This window comes from Canis aureus, chromosome 15 (genome assembly GCF_053574225.1).
Source record: "Canis aureus isolate CA01 chromosome 15, VMU_Caureus_v.1.0, whole genome shotgun sequence".
NCBI classification, from domain to species: Eukaryota; Metazoa; Chordata; class Mammalia; order Carnivora; family Canidae; genus Canis; species Canis aureus.
The window spans coordinates 57,775,347-57,794,363 of NC_135625.1; the positions used below are offsets into that span (position 1 = coordinate 57,775,347).

At 62.6% G+C, this 19,017-nt stretch overlaps 2 protein-coding genes across 2 annotated transcripts in view; one reads left to right on the plus strand and one right to left on the minus strand.

Moving 5' to 3' along the window:
- Positions 1–19,017, plus strand: part of LOC144284187 (uncharacterized) — a 159,134-nt gene that overhangs the window by 4,500 nt on the left and 135,617 nt on the right. The window lies entirely within an intron of this gene.
- Positions 13,011–18,807, minus strand: LOC144285117 (uncharacterized). Its single transcript, XM_077850370.1, has 8 exons — positions 18,775–18,807; positions 18,585–18,688; positions 18,155–18,272; positions 17,640–17,768; positions 15,898–16,091; positions 15,249–15,305; positions 14,344–14,537; positions 13,011–14,111 (listed from the first exon to the last, which is right to left on the minus strand). The coding sequence occupies exons 1-8, from the start codon at positions 18,805–18,807 to the stop codon at positions 13,648–13,650; spliced, it is 1,293 nt and encodes a 430-aa protein (XP_077706496.1). The 3' UTR covers positions 13,011–13,647.

Below are 19,017 nucleotides of genomic sequence, written 5' to 3' on the forward strand. Positions count from 1 at the left end.
CCCGGGTGCTGGGCCGCGGGCAGGACAGGACAAGGCACCCTGACCCTGGAAGTGAGGTTTGGCGGTTCCCGGCTCCTCGGTCGCCTGAGCTCTGCGGGGAGCTCCGGTGCTGCAGCGGAGGGGGGGGCGGCCTTGTCCCCGCCCTCAGGGCCCGGAGCCCTGGCGACCCGCTGCGCACCGAAGGGCCCGTGCCCACGTGTGCCCAGGTGTGCGCCGCGGGACCCCTGGGCGCCCGCCCGAGCCGCGACTCCCCCTCCCGCTGCAGGCCGCCCCGCCCTCCACCGCAGCTCGGCCGGACCCCCGCCCCCCATCCCGGGGCCTCCCTGACCCCCGTCGGCCCCCGCCCCCATACCAGGACCCCACCCCCCGCCCCGGTCCCGGGCCCCTCCCCTGCCCCCCGGCCCCTCTCCTGGCCTCCGGACCCCTCTCCCTGCCTCCTCTAGGTCCCCGCCCTCCCCCCCGCCCCCCCTCCCGTCCCGTCCCGGGCCCCTCCCCTGCCCCCCGGCCCCTCTCCTTGCCCCCGGACCCCTCCCCCTGCCTCCTCTAGGTTCCCGCCCCCCGCTCCGTCCCGGGCCCCTCCCCTGCCCCCCGGCCCCTCTCCTGGCCTCCGGACCCCTCCCCCTGCCTCCTCTAGGTCCCCGCCCCCCGCCCCGTCCCGGGCCCCTCCCCTGCCCCCCGGCCCCTCTCCCGGCCTCCGGACCCCTCCCCCTGCCTCCTCTAGGTCCCCCCGCCCCTCCCCCCACAGGCCCCGCCCCTGCTGCCCTGCGCCCCCGCAGCCGAGCGCTCTACCAGCCGGGCCCCTCCCGCCACAGGGACGCGCGTCCTCCTGCCCCATCTCCCTGGGCCTCCTCACCTCGTTGGCTCACCTGCTGGCGCCTCCACCTGCCGCGGCGGACAGGTGCTGCTGGGTGCGGGCTGGAAGGGGGAGGGAGGCGGGGGGTGGGGTCCCCTGGCTCCGGGGCAGTTGGGGGCGGGGAGTGCGGTTCTCGCCTCTGAGGAGCTGAGGAGGGAGCCCGCAGGCAGCCTCCTGGGTCTCGACCCCCTGTCCCTAGGCCTGTGGTCCTGGGCAGGGCTCAGCCTCCCATCACTGCATACTCGCAGCCCGGACGCTCCCCGAGGCCCGGGAGGTGTCGGGGTGTCCTCCAGGCTTCCAGGGCCGTGTCCAGCGGGCATCCCACCGGGACACCTGATTCCTCACAGGCGACACTCCCACACCTGCCCTGTTGGTCCTCGGGTCCCCTCCCCAGGATCTGGTCTGCTGTCCTCCCTCCAGGGCGGCTGGCCCTGACCTGAAGCAGCCCGGGAATGGCCTGGGCCAGGGCAGCAGGAATTGGGCAGGTGGCCCGCACGCTGAGGGGATACATCCTGGCCTCAGGCCAGGGACTGTTTCTTGCTGCCCCAGCAGGTGCCAGGTATGGGTCCTGGGACTGGGACAAGCCCCAGGGACTGTGAGGGCTGGAGTCTGGCCCCACCTGGGGACCTGGTGGGGGCGCAGGGGACAGGCTGGGCAGACAGCTGTGACGACTCGGTACTTGTCCCTGGGAAGCTCTGTGACCCACGCTTGGGTGCCAGGCCTCGGGCTAGGTGCTGGGGGCCCAGTGGGAACGAGACCCCCTGCCCTCTAGCAACTTACTGTCTGTGGGGGGACGCTGGCCTGTGCTGGGGAGCCTGTGACCTTCAGAGGTGCGTGAAGGGGACAGGGCGGGCGGAGGGCTCAGGGCAGCTTCCTGAGGCCCGTGTGCTCCAGGCTGGACGGATGAGGCCCAGGGCAGCCTTCGGGGCCTGGGGTCAGGCTCAGCCCAGGGGGTGGGCGAGCCAGAAAGGGCAGGTGAGGGCTGCAGGGCACGTGGAGCATCTTCTGTTTCTTTGGGAAGCCGTGTCGAGGCGCTGCCAGCCTCTTTATTTATTTTTTATTTTTAAATTTATTTTTATTTATTTTTGTTATATTTTATCGGAGTTCAAATTGCCAACATAAAGCATAACACCCAGTGCCCATCCCATCAAGTGCCCCCCTCAGTGCCCGTCACCCAGTCACCCCACCCCCCGCCCACCTCCCTTTCCACCACTCTGCCAGCCTTTTTAGCAGAGTGGTCTGATCGGGTTTCTGTTTGGGGATTCCTGGGATGCAGTGGGGAGCAGGGATCACACGAGTGGACGTGGGTGCTGTGCCTGGCTCAGACCAGAGCGACATCCTTGGGGCCGTGTCTGCTTGCCACTGCCCCCAACTGCTGTGGGAGCTGCCCAGCCGCCTGCCCAGAGGCGATTGTTCTTGGGCGATGCCCGTCTCCTGTCCCCTCTCCCAGGTCCCCAGGGCCAGGGCTCATCTCCCAGGGGGACAGACACTCCGTGCTGTGTCCCTGCAGATTCAGCCCTTAACGTCCTCATCCCGTTTCCCGACTCAGACGGCGTGGCGGGCCGGTGTGCAGGGGTGCTGGAGCTCCTGGCTGTGGGTACTTCCCCCGTGCCTCGGTTTCTTCCGGGGTGGCTCCGGGGCTTTGTAGGAGCGCGTGCAGCTTCTTGTGCCCTAGGTGTGGGGCCAGCGCTCGGCCAGGTGAGAGCCGCCTCTTGTTACTGCTCGGGGCCTGTGACCCGTCAGCTTTCTCTGACTCAGTGCCCCCGTGTCTGGGCTTGGTCGAGTGATACAAGAGATGCCCCGTTGGCTGGTGGTGGCCAGACTGTGCAGACTGTGTCCTCCGGCTGTGCTGTCGCCGCTCTCCCCCTCCTGCAGTGCGGCCGGGGTGCCCCGCGGTGGCAGCCACAAGGAGGCCTGTGTCCGTGGCCTCAGGGCTTAGGTGGTCCACTTGCCCGCCAGGCAGGGGGCTCGGGTCGGGGCAAGAGGGACAGACCCCACGTTGCCTGGCTCCAGGTGCCTCGGTTCACACCGCGGGGCTGGACAGGCAGGCAGGAAGGACCCGCTTAGTAGGGCTGGGCACGTGCGGCCCCCCTTGTGGCCCGTGTACACGCCTGCACACATGCACTGACGCCTCCCACAGATGCACCTGCAGACACATCAACGCCCTCACGCTTCACGCGCAGGTCCTCACACTTGTCCACCTTCACACCCCCCCACATACACACACAGGCACGTGCTGCACACCCCACACATCGTTCCCGTGTTGACGTCGCCGCGTTCTTACCTGAAGGATATGGGACCCGGGCCCTCCAGCTTTGTGACCCTGAGAGGCCTCAGAGACGGCCCAGAAAGTCAACCAGCCTGGGCTTCGTCTGGGGGGGGCTGGGGTTGCAGAACGTGGGTCAGCGACAAGGGCCGGGACCCCTGCCCAGCCTGGTACCGTGCCCCTGAAGCTCCCACCCTCTGCTCCCCGATGTGTGGGCCGAGGGGGCGGCAGGCTGTCCCTCGCTCCCGCCTCAGGACCCTCCCTGGATCCTCCTGTGTTCCTGGCCCCTGGAGCCTGTGCTCTGGGACTGCGGGTGGCTGGACCTGCTGTGGTCTCTGAGCTGCTGGTGTCCGGGCTGCCTCCTGCCCTCAGGCCCGGAGGAAGGCTCCCTGCTGATCAGAGAAGGGCTCATTGCTCCCCGGTGCTGTCCCTGTGAGGCCGCTGCGTGCACAAGTGCGTGTGTTGGTAGCATTCGGAGCCCTGAGGCCCACCAGGACCTGCAGGTCTGGATGTCTGGGTCTGAGGCTGCTCACTCTCTCTCAGCACCCAGGACCCACTTTGCTCTGGGCTTGTTGCAGTGTCTGTGGCCCGAGAGCTTGGGTGGAGGGACCGCAGTATGGCTGTCCTGGGTCTAGGTCTGCAGTTAGGGGCACTTCCCTTGGTGGGGAGCAGGGCTGGACGGGGAGCCTGACCAGGTTGGAGCGGCCCACGGTGACGGTGACTGTGTGGGCAGTGTGGCTGCTCAGGCCCAGCGTCCTGATCAAGCTGCTCAGGGATCCTCAGGGAGGAGATCCCAGGGAAGGAGACAAGGGGACAGAGTGCCCTTGGAGGGACCCGGGGGCGGGGGGGACAGGGTGCCCATGGAGGGACCTGGGGGTGGAGGGGGCATGGGGCGCCCATGGAGGGAACCGGGGGCGGGGGAGACGGGGTGCCCATGGAGGGACCTGGGGGTGGAGGGGACAGGGCGCCCATGGAGGGACCCGGGGGTGGAGGGGGGATGGGATGCCCATGGAGGGAACCGGGGGCGGGGGAGACGGGGCACCCATGGAGGGACCCGGGGGCTGGGGGGACAGGGCGCCCATGGAGGGATTTAGGGTTGGAGGGGGGATGGGGTACCCATGGAGGGACCCAGGAGTGGAGGAGGGACGGGGCACCCATGGAGGGACCTGGGGGTGGAGGGGCGATGGGGTGCCCATGGAGGGACCCAGGAGTGGATGGGGGACGGGGCACCCATGGAGGGACCTGGGGGTGGAGGGGGCTGGGGTGCCCATGGAGAGACCCAGGGGTGGAAGGGTGATGGGGCACCCATGGAGGGACCCAGGGGTGGAGGGACATGGGGGTGGAGCGTGGGTGGGGCACCCATGGAGGGACCCTGGGGCAGAGGGGGGATGGGGCGCCCATGGAAGGACCTGTGGGGTGGGAGGACAGGACGTCTGTGAGAGGATCCCCTGCACACAGGCACAGGGTGTCCATCCAGGCGGGGGATCTGAGGACAGGGGCCATTCACCCGGGGCGTGGCGGGGTCACAGGAAGGGTCGGGAGCCCTCCTCCTCCTGGCGTCGTGCGGCAGAGCAGGTGTGCGTGGGCGTGCGCTCCTGGGCGTGCAGTGGCACCGGTGGTGCTTCTGCGGGGCCAAGCGGGCGTCTCCTCAGGTGACGCGGACCCCGGCCTCCAGGAGCGAGGCCACCTCCGAGGCACGGACCAGCCTCTTGGTTGGCACCGTGTGCCCCAGTGTGGGGACGTGAGGCCCGACGCCCGGGAGAGGAGAGCGTGGCCGGCAGCCAGGCCTGCGTCCTGCCCCGGCCCTCTGGCGCCCATGGCCTCGGGGGGCCGCCCCCCAGCAGTCTCCCTAGGGCCCTGTGTCCGCGTGACCATGGGCTCTTCGGGGGCTGCCTCGCACATCTGCACCGCACGCTTGCTCGAGGGGGCTCCGGGAACCGTGCGTCCGGGCCGTGCACGTCAGAAGGTCCGGATCCTTACTTGGAAGCAGGTGTTGCTGACCTCCGGGGCGTCCCTCTGGCTGACTGCGCCGCGGGGGGCTGCGGGGACTCGCTGCCTCTGGGCGCTGCCGGCAGGGGCTGGAGAGCACCTCTGTGGCTGCCTTCGCTGGCACCGGCCCGAAGGTACGCGGAGGCCTGGAGACGTCCCAGGGCTGCGGTCGGCGCTGCGATTCCACGGCCCGGCGGGGACCCGCGTGGAGGCCCGGGAGCTGCAGCGGGGCAGGGAGGCCCTCACGCCAGGAGCCGCCCCGGCAGAGCCACCAGGGTGCACAGGAAACGGCGCGGTGGCTCGCCGGGCCCCTGGGCACGGGCTGCTCACGGTGGTGGCCACGGCCGGGGTCCTCAGCGTCACGTGTGGGAAACCCGACAGCAGGAGCTCACAGGCCCCCGCCCCACCCCACCCCGTCCTGAATCTGTAGTTAAGAAACCCTTTATTGTTTTGCTTTTGCTACGGAAATTCGCCGGAGCGCGGCCAGCAGGGCGCTTTCTTGGGGCCAGAGGCAGCCCCGACACCTGTCCCTGTCTTCTCCGCTTTTCCTCCTTCAGGGGATGCTCGTCCCAGAACGCTTTTCTTAATTCCACCACAGAGAGGGTGGCAAGCGGTCGCGTTAGGAAACACGTCCGTGAGCAACGTGGGAAAGGCAGCACCCCGCGGGGAGCACCCCGCACCCGCAGGCAGGACTGGGTGGGTCCCAGTGCGGGCGCCGTCAGGGGTCCCCGACCAGAAACACGGGACTTGGCGAGGCCCGGGCGGGGCGTTGATTTGGCGCAGGGGGTGCGCCCGGTGAGGTGGGGGTTCTCGTGTGTGGGCAGGGCTCCCCCTCTTCGGCGGTGGCCGAGCTGCCGATGCGGAGGCCGGTGCCCTGTGCTGGGCGGCACGGGGGCGGCTGGATGGCACCCGGGTGTTCCGCACAGAGGTTTGAGTGCTGAACAGGGGGATCTTGGGGTGCTTCGGGCTTGGGGTCAGGAGGCTGCCCAGTGGTCAGGGGGACACCCTTGAGGCTGAGGCCGCTGTGGGAGGCGCCGTCCCGAGGGAGAGCGGCACGCTGCAGGCCTGGCGGGGGCACGAGCACGTGTGTGCGCACCCGGGGCCCCGATGGGGAGATGGGACAGGGGAGAGGTCAGCCTGGAGGCGTGGGCCGGCCCCGGCCTCCGAGGGACGGGGATGCCCTCCTGGAGTCCACGGACGTGGGGCGCGGTGACCAGACGGTGTGGGGGGAGTGGCCACGGGGCGGGGGCAGCGGCCGGCAAAGCTTTGACGTGCTCCTTCCCAGTTGGGGTTATTTTCTGTGTTCCATTTCCCCTTCCGAGGGGCTCCTCTGAGAATGCACGCGGCCATCTGGGAGCTTCCTTCCCGGGTCCCCGCCCCACTGTAAAGCCCGAGTGCGGCCCCCGGGGAGGCTGGGCTGGTCATGTGCGTGGCCCCTGTCGTCCGTGGCGGCACCCGGGGCCCCTTCTGAAGCAGCCTGGGGCTCCCCGGGCTGGGCTCTTCCCCTCGGACACGGCCCTTCAATCCGGATGGCGTCTCACTCACCTGTCCTGAGAGCCCACCTGGTGACCTCGGCCCTTGCCGCCTCTCCCCGTGTGCGAACAGCCCGTCCCTGTCCCTGTGGGCACAGGGGCCGGGCCTCTTGGGAAGGGGCCCAGCGCGGGACCTCGGCCAGTGACGCCTCCCCCTCTCCCACCCCTGACCCTGCAGCCTGTGGTCACCTTCATCTCTGGGAAGCTCACGGCAGCTGCAGCCCACCCCCCTCCCCTGGGTGCCGGCCCCAGCTCCCTCCACCCACGCTGAGCCTCTCCAGACCTCATGCCCAGCCCACGGCCAGGGCCTCTGCTGCCGTGTAGACCCCTCACTAAAGCTCAGGAGCCTGGACACCCGGCTTACATTCGCGTAGTCCCGCGCCCTCTGTACTTCCTGACGCCCCAGAACCTGCCGCTGGGTCCTTATCCCCAGTCCCCTTGTCCCGAGAGCACCTGCTTCCACTTCTGGGCAGTGCCTCCTCCACCGCTGGGTACCCCTCACCTTCGGGCCTGGCCCCCCTCCTCCCAGCCTCTACTCTTGTCCTGGACAGAGGATGAGGGGAGGGTGAGGCCAAGGCCAGCCCCCCACTGGCAATGAGCCTGGCCACCCTGGAGCCGTGGGACCCCAAGTGGCTGTGCCTGGATCCGGAGGTGGCTGTGCGGGGCCTGGGGCGGGCGCTCGGGCTGTGTGCCAGCCTCTGTACAGCCGCGTCCTGCCGCTAGGTGTGGGCGGTGGGGTGGCAGGCTGTGCCTCAGGCTCCGCGCAATCTGGACGCGGTGGCGCCTGGCCCCTGCATCCCCGGGTCGCCGTGTCCCCAGTGGGTCTGCAGACACTCCCGCCGCTCCGGGCTGGCAGGGTGCTGGCTCTGCTGCCCCTGCCCGGCCTCCTGGGGGCGGCCCGCCCTCCTGCCGCGCCTCGAACCCTGGCTTCTGGCTTTGAAAGCGTGTTCTGTGGTTGAGTTCTCCGTCTCAAAACTTGTCAGTGGTTGTGAGGTTCAAGGTGATGCCTGTGGTCGGCACGGCCGGCGTCACTCTGTGCGTGGTGCAGCCCGTGGCTTCTGGAGTAGGTGTGCGTCAGACGGGGCGTGACCCCGGGGGCAGGGAGCCCGTGCTGCAGCAGCAAGGGGAAGGCGCCAGGCCCCTGTCCGGGAGCCCCAGGGCAGCGTGAGGACCTGGGGCCCGCTGTGGGGCGGGGATTGGCTGCTCACCCGGGGGCAGAGGGCCGTGCGCCTGCCCAGCCACACATCCTCGTCTCCAGGTGACCCCCCACCCACCCCCGCCCCATGCCTGTCCCACTGGCATCTGCCCAGGTCAACGGGGCAGGGGTCTGCTTCGACCCATTCCCGCGCCTCGCGGCCATGCAGGAGGCGCCCTGGCCTTGCGTGTGCGGGGGGTGGGGGTGATGGGGTGCCGGGCACTGATGGGGGCACTTGATGGGGTGAGCACTGGGTCTTATTCTATACGTTGGCAGATTGAACACCAATAAAAAGTCAATTACAAAGGAAAAAAAAAAGGAACTGACACATGTTTCCTAACTGATGGGAATGCTAAATCCCAGTTAGATGTTAGCAAAAATTAAAGATATAACATTTTTCCATTGATGTTCCATGAAAATAAAAAAAGGAATCACACCCAGGGAGAGCACCAGGGGCTTGAGCAGACGGCTGAGCGGGAAGCAGAGCCTGAAATGACGGTGTTACCCCCCACACCCACCGAGGCTGGGACAGGTGCCAGCGGGAGGCCCACGGGAGCGCCGCCTGCCTGTGGGGCAGACCCGGGTGGCTGTGGGTCTGTCCTCAGGTGGGCAGTCCTGGGCTCACTCCTCTCCACGCCGCAACTGCCGCCTCCCAGACATTCCTTTCTACGTAGAGCATGGATACTGTTCTCCCTCCCACACGTTTTGGGGCAAACTGTTGAAAGATGGGGCCTCTCCTCCCTGGCAGATAATCTCTGGTCCTGGGCACTTGTGCGCTAATGCCACCACGCATCCTCCATTGACTCGAGAAGCGTCGCCAGAGCCTGCCCAGAAGCACGGTCCCCGGGACTGGAGTGCGGCCGACGTGCTGTGCCCGGGAGGGTGCAGGCAGATGGGTGAGCCCAGCACCGCAGGGCGAGACTCGCTCCACGGGGTGCCGGCGGGGGGGGGGCGGTGTCCTCTGGCTGAAGTTTCGGGATCCTGTGCTCACTTCAGCTTTTCAGAACCTGCTGGAGACCCATGTCAGCTCTGCAACGAAAATCCTTTTTTCTTGAAAGCTCATCAGATTTCTGAAAACCACAGGTTAGAGCAGGCACAGTTCAGAAGACACTGAGGAACCCCTACGGTGGCATCTGCTTTGTCCGTGAGCCAGGGACCTCGTGGCTGGAGTTCCGGAAACGCACACACGCAGAGAAGAGTCTCGGAAGCAAGTGACACACACGGACGCCGAAGTGCTTAAATACAGATTTATTGCAAACCGACACTGGAGAGGGGGCTTCGCGGGCGGGCACCCTGGTCTCCGCGGACCTCGGCTGACGGAGCTCAGTGGCCAATCTGCGGCGGCCGGTCTGGAGAGACAAAACACGCAGGCTGCACCGGCTCCAGGGCCCAGGCCGGCAGCAATGGGCAGAGGACACCCACGAGGACGGCCCGCCATCGGCCGCATGGCCCCGTGCCCCAGCCCGCCACTCTGACCCTGGTGAGCCGCTGCCACGGCAGGCGGGGTGGGCCAAAACGCAACACTGAAAACGACGTCAGATAGAGAAGACGACGGACCATGGAGTCCATGGCTCCCCAGTCTCCCGAGTAGCTGGCGTACGGTGCACGTCCCACGTCGTCACACCAGAGACCCCGACGAGACCATTGAGCCCGGTTCTCACGCACGTGCGTGCCATAAGAACCCTGGGACATGGGACAGGTGTGCAAATCCTGGGGACCCTGAGGATGGGCCTCAGCAGCTCCAGCAACAGGCTGCGGCCCAACTATGGGGGCAGAGCTCTGCGCCCCCTTGGCGATGCTCCTCCCAGCCATCTGGTGTCTGCACCTCCTTCGAAGGCACGAGAGCCACCCGATGCTTCCCAGGGGCTGCTTCGGACATACTCAAGAATCCCCACGCGTTTCTGGCCACCGGGAGCCACAAACCTGCCCCCACACGACGGACGAGTCAGCTCCCGCCTACTCAAGCCGTTTGAAGGGGGCCGTTTCTGGAGGAACCATCGCCTAGAAAGGAGTCCTCCGCAGCCCCCAGGACAGCCCCGGAGGGAAGGTCCCAGGAAACCTGCCAGCTGACAGCCCCACAGAGCAGCGGGCACGCGGCCTGCGGGCCTGGGGTAGCTCAGGCCCCACGGGCAGAGCAGAGGCAGGAGCAAAGACCGCGGCTGTGTCTCCCGAGGACACCCGGTGGGCTCCCCGAAAGGACCAGGCCCCACTGACGATGTGGGAGGACAGTTCCTGCTGCGTCTGTGGCCTACTCGGGAAGGTGTCCCCACATCCGGCAGCGCCGACCAAGAGCCCCAGTCTGGTCTCCCCGACGGGGCTGAGCAGCCGGCGGACGCACACACACCAAGAGAGCACAAGCAGGAGTGTGCAAGAGAGATGAAGGCGAGGGCCCCCCGCGCCCCCCTCGGCAGCAGCCGGCCCATTACCCGCTCCCCGGGCCCAGCACGAGCAAAGGAAGCAGAGCCCACGCAGCAGCAGCAGGAGGAGAGCGGGTGGCCGGCGTCTCGCTCGCCCCACGGTGCTCCCGACAGGGTGGAGACACAGGGCCGGGCGCCGCGGGTTCACCCTTCTTTTTAAAACGATTTTTTTTATTGGAGTTCGGTTTGCCGTCATGTAGCATAACACCCAGTGCTCATCCCACCAAGTGCCCCCCTCAGTTCCAATCACCCAGTCACCCCAACCCCCCACCCACTTCCCCTTCCACTACCCCTTGTTCTTTTCCCAGAGTCACGTGTCTCTCATGTTTTGTCACCCTCACCGATATTTTCACTCATTTTCCCTCCTTTCCCTTTATTCCCTGTCACTAATTTTTATATTCCCCAAAAGAATGAGACCATATAATGTTTGACCTTCTCACATTGACTTATTTCACTCAACATAATACCCTCCAGGTCCCTCCACGTCGAAGCAAATAGGGGGTATTTGTCATTTCTCTTGGCTGAGGAATACTCCATTACATAGGTAGAACACATCTTTATGCATTCGTCTGTCGATGGGCACCGAGGCTCCTTCCACAGTGTGGCTATTGTGGACATTGCCGCTAGAAACATCGGGGTGCAGGGGTCCCGGCGTTTCACTGCATCCGTATCTTTGGGGTAAATCCCCAGCAGTGGGATTGCTGGCTCGCCCGCAGCTCTATTTTGAACTCTTTGAGGACGCTCCACACAGTTTTCCAGAGTGGCTGCCCCAGTTGACATTCCCACCAACAGTGCAGGAGGGTCCCCCTTTCTCCACATCGTCTCCAACATTTGTTGTTTCCTGTCTTCTTAACGTTCACCATTGTCACTGGTGTGAGGTGGTATCTCATTGTGGTTTTGCGTTGTGTTTCCCTGATGGCCAGTGATGCGGAGCATTGTCTCATGTGCTTGGTGGCCACGTCTGTGTCTTCCTCTGTGACATTTCTGTTCATGTCTTTTGCCCATTTCATGATTGGATTGTTGGTTTCTTTGCTGTAGAGTTGAATGAGTTCTCTAGAGATCTTGGACACTGGCCCTTTATCTGACGGGTCATTTACAAATACGTTCTCCCATTCTGTGGGTTGTCTTTTAGTTTTGTTGAGCGTTTCTTTTGCTGTCCGGAATTCCTCATCTTGATGAAGTCCCAGTGATTCATTTTTGCTTTTGTTTCTCTGCCTTCACGGATGTATCTTGCAAGAAGTTGCTGTGGCCAAGTTCAAGAAGGGTGTTGCCTGTGTTCTCCTCTAGGATTTTGATGGCTTCTTGTCTCACATTTAGATCTTTCATCCATTTTGAGTTTCTCTTTGTGTACGGTGGTGTGAGAGAATGGTCCAGTTTCATTCCTCTGCGTGTGGCTGTCCAACGTGCCCAGCAGCCTTTAGTGAAGAGACTGTCTTTGTTCCAGTGGATGGTGTTTCTTGCTTTCTCGAATATTAGTTGACCATAGAGTGGAGGGTCCACTTCTGGATTCTCTGTTCTGTTCCGTTGATCTGTGTGTCTGTTTTTGTGCCAGTACCACACTGTCTTGATGACCACAGCTTTGTGGCACAACTTGACATCCAACATTGTGATGCTCCGGCTCTGGTTTTCTTTTTTCATATTCCCCTGCTACTTGGGGTCTTTTCTGATTCCACACTAATCTTCAGATGATTTGTTCCAACTCTCTGAAGAAAGTCCATGGTATTTCGATAGGGATTGCCTTCCATGTGTAAATTGCCCTGGGTCACGTGGACGTTTTCCCAATACATGAATTCTTCCAATCCAGGAGCACAGAATAGTTTTCCATCTCTCTGTGTCTTCCTCAGTTTCTTTCAGACGTGTTCTGTAGTTTTTCGGGTCGGGATCCTTTACCTCTCTGGTTAGGTGTATTCCTGGGTATCTCATGCTTTTGGGTGCAGTTGTCAATGGGACCGACTCCTTCATTTCTCTTTCTTCAGTCTCATTGTTAGTGTATCGAAATGCCACTGATTTCTGGGCATTGATTTGGTATCCTGCCACGCCGCCGAATTTCCCGTATGAGTTCTAGCAATCTTGGGGTGGAGTCTTTTGATTTTCTAGGTACAGTATCATGTCATCTGCGAAGAGGGAGAGTTTGACCTCTTCTTTGCCAATTTGAATGCCTTTTATTTCTTTTTGCTGCCTGATTGCTGAAGCTAGGACTTGTAGTAGTATGTTGAGTAGCCGTGGTGGGAGTGTACGTCCCTGTCGTGTTCCTGATCTTCGGGGAGAGACTCCCAGTGTTTCCCCATCGGGAATGATATTTGCTATGGGCTTTCCGTAGATGGGTTTGAAGATGCTGTGGAATGTTCCGTCTATCACTACAGTCTCAAGAGTTTTGATCAGGAATGGATGCTGTATTTTGTCAAATGCTTTCTCTGCATCTATTGAGAGGATCATCTGGTTCTTGTTTTTTCTCTTGTTGATGTGATCCATCCCGTTGACTGCTTTACGAGTGTTGAACCAGCCTTGCATCCAGAGGATCAATCCCACTTGGTCATGGCGAGTAATCTTCTTTATGTACTGTTGGGTCCTGTTGGCTCGTATCTTGTTGAGAATGTTTGCATCCGTGTTCATCGGGGATATCGGTCTATAATTCTCCTTTTTGGTGGGGTCTTTGTCTGGTTTTGGAATTAAGGTGATGCTGGCCTCATAGAACGAGCTTGGAAGTATGAATGGACCTAAAGTACCACGATGTATTATTTAAAAGCATCAGAGTCAATTTTGCATAAAGTTAACTTATCCTTTATTACAAATAAAATTCATGAAGAAATTATGAAAAACACAAAATACAGAAACAGCACAACGAAAGGGGAGGGGAGGCTTCAATTGTGCTGCAGCCTTCACGAACTGCTGCTCGGGGGCCGAGCCTTGTGGCCCCACTGAGGCAGGTGGCAGCTCTGGCCCTTCGATGAACTCGAGAGCCAGCGCCGGGACCTGCTCCTCCTTCTGGGGTGGCCAAGAAGCAGGTGGCTCCTCCAGGTCAGGGCAGTGAATCTGAGGTGTGACCACCAGGTACCTTGGCTTGACCTCAGCAGCCGTCATCTCGTCTCCAGGCCTAGCTCTCAGCACCAGCAGCTGGGACCGGCTCGATCACCTCAGGCCCAGGAGCTTCAGCAGGCCCCACAGTCGGCCTCGGGCAGGCTCTTGCCGCGGTGGTTCCGGGTGTTGCTCGGGGTCCGAAGCCATTTGCTCCCCTGAGTGAGGCGGCTGCTCCGGCCCATCGATGACCTCGATAACCGGTGGTGGGGCCCGTTCGGCCTCCAGCGCTCCCAAGGGTGCAGGTGGTTCTTCCGGGTCAGGAGAGGGATGGAGAGGTCTGACCATCACGTGTCTTACCTTGTAAGCGGCAGCTGGCATCAGGGCTCGGGCCGAACCCTCAGCTTCAGCAGCCGGGACCAGCTCCATCCCCTGAGACCCTGAAGGTGCAGCAGGCCCCACAGTCGGCCTCGGGCGGGCTCTTGCCGCGGTGGTTCTGGGTGTTGCTCGGGGTCCGAAGCCGGTTGCTCCCCTGTGTGAGGCGGCTGCTCCGGCCCATCGATGACCTCGATAGCCGGTGGTGGGGCCCGTTCGGCCTCCAGCGCTCCCAAGGGTGCAGGTGGTTCTTCCGGGTCAGCACAGGGATGGAGAGGTCTGACCATCACGTGTCTTACCTTGTAAGCGGCAGCTGGCATCAGGGCTCGGGCCGAGCCCTCAGCTTCAGCAGCCGGGACCAGCTCCGTCCCCTGAGACCCTGAAGGTGCAGCAGGCCCCTCCGTCGAAGCTCGGGCGCGCTCTTGGGGTGGTTCACGGTGTTGCTCGCGGTCCGAAGACACAGTATCATCTCCAAGAAGACAAAGTATTATCACCAGGATGGACTTTCCACGTCCCTCTCAAATCAAGGACCCTCTTCCCACCGCTCAACGTGTGTGAGTGCAAGAGCCCTGGGAGGTCTCCCCAGACTGCAGCCCGTGGGGATGGGGTGTGAGCCTACCCAGTGCTCCTGGCCCAGCAGCACGGAGGCTTGATCTGTGTGGCCCACCCTGTCCCCACTCGGCCACCCCAGTCGTCCTCACCTCCACCCTCAAACTCCGCTTGATGGAGGTTTCTTAAATATTCAGAGTAACTGTTGACTCGACGGTCCAGCGTTGAGTCTGGCAAGTACTGCCCCGTGAAATTCATCAGCTTTGTCAGGCCAGGAAATTCTGGGGGATCGTCGAAGTCCTCCTCGTAGTAGGTCAGCCAGATGGTCAGGAAGGAGGTCATGGTGCTGGGGAGGGACAGGTGGGCAGAGGCGTCAGAAGACAGGGCTCCCTCACACAGAGGTGTCCCGGGGAAGCCCGGCAGGAACCGGGGCCCTCGGCCTCCCGCACGGGGCTGTCGGAGGCAAGTGCTGTTCCTTGTCCACCTGCCACCTGGCGGTCCTGCCTGCCACAGGCCTGCTCACTGAGGAGGGGCTGGCACGAAGCCTCTGTGCGTGGGAGCCCATGACCAGCGGTGTGACCATCACTGTCTTTCCCAGGGAACCTCCCTCCCGTGGGTCAGCCCTGCCTCCCTCACGAGGGGCCCCTGGGGGTGTCCTTCCACTGACTCTAATCTCCCCCGGGGCGGGGGCCGTCTGGTCCGTGAGCACTCGCTGGCTCTCCTGAGCACCTGCCATGCACCCGGGTCCAGGTGCCACCAGATTGGTGAGGGTGACGCTCCCCACACCCTCTGCTCTGCGTCCCAGGTGTGGGGCAGACAGGGTTGGGGGGGATGGGCATGGAGGAGGTCTCCCTTTGGGGTCCCAGTGCTCTCCCACAAAGCCCGCCCGCACCCCACCCACGGCTCTCCTTTGCTCTTTTCCTGAAGGGGCCTCAGACCTTTACCCTGCCACAGGAATTGCTGACGGGTGAGGGTCCAGCAGCCCCTCCGACCCACAGTCCCCTCGCTGCCCTCCTGGAGAGGGAAGGCCCTCCTGCATGAGCCAGAGCTCACTCACCTTTCCCAGAGCATCTGGATTTCTCCTTTCTCGGGGGACGCTTGGATGCATCGATATCTAGAGGAGGGCGGGGGGCCTCACATGAACCGTCCTGTGGACCCGACCTCTCCTCATAGTTGCTGTCACCCTCTGAACCCCAACTAGTCCAGAACCCTGGGAGGCCATCAGCTCTGTGCGTGGGGCCACGGGCAGCTCCTAGAGAAGCGTCTGCACCTGCTGGGTCCTCCTGAATGCTTGAGGAATGAAAGGGCTCTGGCCAGGCCCATGGCCTACATCCGAGTGGGCCAGGGCGCCCCGGTGTCCCCGGGGACCCCTACCCTGAATGCCCCAGGACACAGACCCCAGATGGACTCAAACCTCCCTTTCAGTGGCAAAACAGGCCAGCTCAAGACCCTGGTGACGGTGGGGAGGCGGCACAGGCTTCGTCATGGGGAGAGAACGACGACTGCTGAGCACAATCACAGCCCCTCTAGCCGACCCGCCACAGGCCTGGCCCCAGGGGCTTCCCTACAGGACCCAACAAGGCCCTGTGTGACTCAACTCCAGTCAGAGGAGCAGCCCCAGGGGCCGGGAAGTTCAGGAACATTCCCAAGACTCCCAACCAGTAGGTGGCCCATCCCACTGGGCTGTGGAGGGTCAGGGTGCTCACTTTGCAAACAGCAGGTCCAGGATCTCTTCGGTGGTGCCAAATTCAGGATATGTTTCCATAAATTGAACAATGGAAAGGTCGTCCAAGCACAGCAAGGCGGGCACCAGTTCTTCTACCTGCTGCTCCAGCAGCTCCCTCCGGCTGGGGGTGGTCGGGAAGATCCGATTCTTTCTCAGGGCTGAGGCCCTTTCAGCCTGAGGTGGGACAGAGGGGACGTGCAGCCTGCACTGTAGCCTCCAGACCACCTGGCAGTTGGAGCGCAGACCAAAGCCCGAGCTCTCAGTGGCTGCGGGGGGCAGGGGGGGGCAGGAGTGCCCACAGCAGGAACACGGGGCTTGACGCCTGCGGCTCAGTCACTAGGCATCTGACTGTGGGTTGTGGCTCAGGTCATGGTCTCAGCATCCTGAGATCCCGCCCCTGGCAGGCTCTGCGCTTGGGGCAGAGTGTGCTTGAGGAGCCTGTGTCTCCCTCTTCTGCTCCCTGCTTCTCTGCCTGTCTCTTAAACAAACTATCCAATAAAGAAATAATCTTAGAGGATAAATTTTCAAAAAAATTTGGATCAATACAAGGACCTAGTGGGAAAGATTAGTGTCCCAGGGCTGCTTGTCAGCTGAGTTTTGACAGCACCTCCCTGCATTAACGGCTTCACCCCTTGAATTTGACCACACGTCCCTGTGTCGAGGTGCCCAAACGGAGACCTTTCCTTGGGTGGGAGGGCCCAGGGCGTGAGGGCTGCAGGATGTTCAGCGCTACCCTGTGATTTGGCAACAGAAGGGAATCGCATCGAAGTCCTGCATCAGTGAAGGGCTCAGTGGCTGTTGGGACCAACTGGCCTCTGACATGTTGTGCAGCACACGAGGCCCCTGTGCCTGACCCCGGGGGGACGGGGGGCAGGGATGCGCTCCTTCAAAACCTAACTGCAGAGCGATAGACATAGTACAGTGAGCCCCGTGTCCCTTTGGGCAAAAGTCTCCCAACTCACCAGGACCATGCTCAAGCCTTGGAGAAGGTGGGGAAGGACGTCAGGCCAATGGGGCCTCCTGGGAGCACCAGTTAGGAGAAAGCAGAGCACAGTGCAAACTACTAGAGAGCGTGTGCGATGAGACACGGTGTGTCTCTTTTTCAAAAGTTTTTATGGGCAGCCCGGGTGGCTCAGTGGTTTAGCACTGCCTTCAGCCCGGGGCGTGATCCTGGGGACCCAGGATCCAGTCCCACATCAGGCTCCCTGCGTGGAGCCTGCTTCTCCCTCTGCTTGTGTCTGTGCCTCTCTCTGTCTCTCGTGAATAAATAAATAAAATCTTTAAAAAGAAAGCATTATAAAGAACAGTTTTCATTATTTATTCACGAGACACACACACACAGAGAGAGAGAGAGAGAGAGAGAGAGAGGCAGACACAGAGAGAAAGCAGCAGTCCCCATGCAGAGAGCCCGAGGCGGGACTCGATCCTGGGTCTCCAGGATCAGGGCCTGGGCGGAAGGCAGATGCTAAACCACTGGGTGACCAGGCACCCCTGAAGGCTCTATTCTGATATTCCTACAAATCTGTGCCCAGGGACTCTGCATCTGGCCCTGGCAGGGGCAGGGCCATGGGGGCAAGTTTGGGGAGAAGGGGAATCCAGACTCCTGTAGCAGCAGAAGTCTAGGGGGGAGCCCAGGGGAGCACAGGCTGGCTTCTGGGACCTGGGGCCCTTCCTGCTGCATCGGGGCCCTGGGTGTCGGGTGGCCCCAGCCCCTGCACTCACCTTCAACCCTTGCAGGTCTTCGGAGGATGTGCTGGACCCTGGGGTGTGGCGGATTTTCTCTTTCCTCTTCCACCGGCACTCATATTCCCGCGCGGCGCTCCGTATCTCCCATGTGGAGCTCTGTAAAGACTGCAGGGCAGCCAGGCAGGAGGCCTGAGCGCCCGGTCTGGCCGCCTCGGCCGGGCCGCACACCCAGCTGACTCCATTGCAGACCCACCACAGCACAGCCGGCACACACCTCCCCCAAGGAGAGCAAAGGGATGTTGCTGCAGGGCCTTGGGTTAACTCCGAGTCGGGTAAGAGGCGCCTCGGGAATCCTGTTTCCACCCTGCCCACCGTGACATCAGGGTGACCCTGAAGGGATCACCGGGGAACCTGCTCCCCTGCAAGGTCCTCCAGCCTGGATGCGACCTGCCCACACATCCCTGGTTCCCTGAAACTGAAGAGGAGGGGGTGGGGCTGCCCAGGATGGCTGGCACAGGTGGCCTGGCCTGGCCTGGCCTGCTCTGTATTACCCTCCGGCACCTCCTGAAAAACTCCCTGAGGCGTTGGGTTTGACGGTCGCACCAACAGCTCCACCATTGGAAGCAGCCGCATTCCGGGGGTTCCTCAAGATCCTCCCAACTGGTATATCTATCAGGGAACATCTTTCAGTAGCAAAAGTCTCCTGAAAGTGAGCCTGAGGTGGGGCTGCACTAGAATGTAGCCCCGGGCAGGGGTTCCAAGTTCTGTTGGCCTCTGTTGTGAAAGAAGTGACCTCACTGCCTGGGACCCCCTCCCTGAGTCCACTCCTGGAGGAAGCTTCAGGAGCAGTGCTCGGGGCTGCCGATGCCCCCCCCCCCCTGCAGGCAATGGCCTGTGTGCACACAGTGACACAACCGCACCCCTCTCCACAGGCCCCAGGGAAGGACTGTGTGCAGCCAGGGCCCCAGCCTGGAAACACACCTGGGTTCAGACGCAACTTTCCATTCTTCCCTGGTTTCCACCCCGGAGAAGCCGTTGTGCCCGTCGGGGATGGTCTGCCTCTTGCCTGTGGCATAGGGATTATCCTAGCAGGTGCTTCCTCCAGACGTCCCCAGGCCACTGTGGCATCATATCTATGACATTGGAGGCGGGTGTCCCATGCAGGAAATACCTCCCACCACATGTTCTTCCTTGGTGTGTCCATGTGTCCAGGCCCACAATGTCCCTGTGTGCACACACGTGGGCACCGGTACCCTCATTCTGGAGGCCCAGAAGATGACAGTGCCACCGGGGCAGGGATGGGCAATAGCTTCCCACGATCCTAGGCTCCTGAATCCAAGGCAAACCCTACAGTAGGTGTGGGAGTCTTGGCCTAGAAGGTGGGAGGCCGTCCTTATCCTGAAACCCTGCAGCC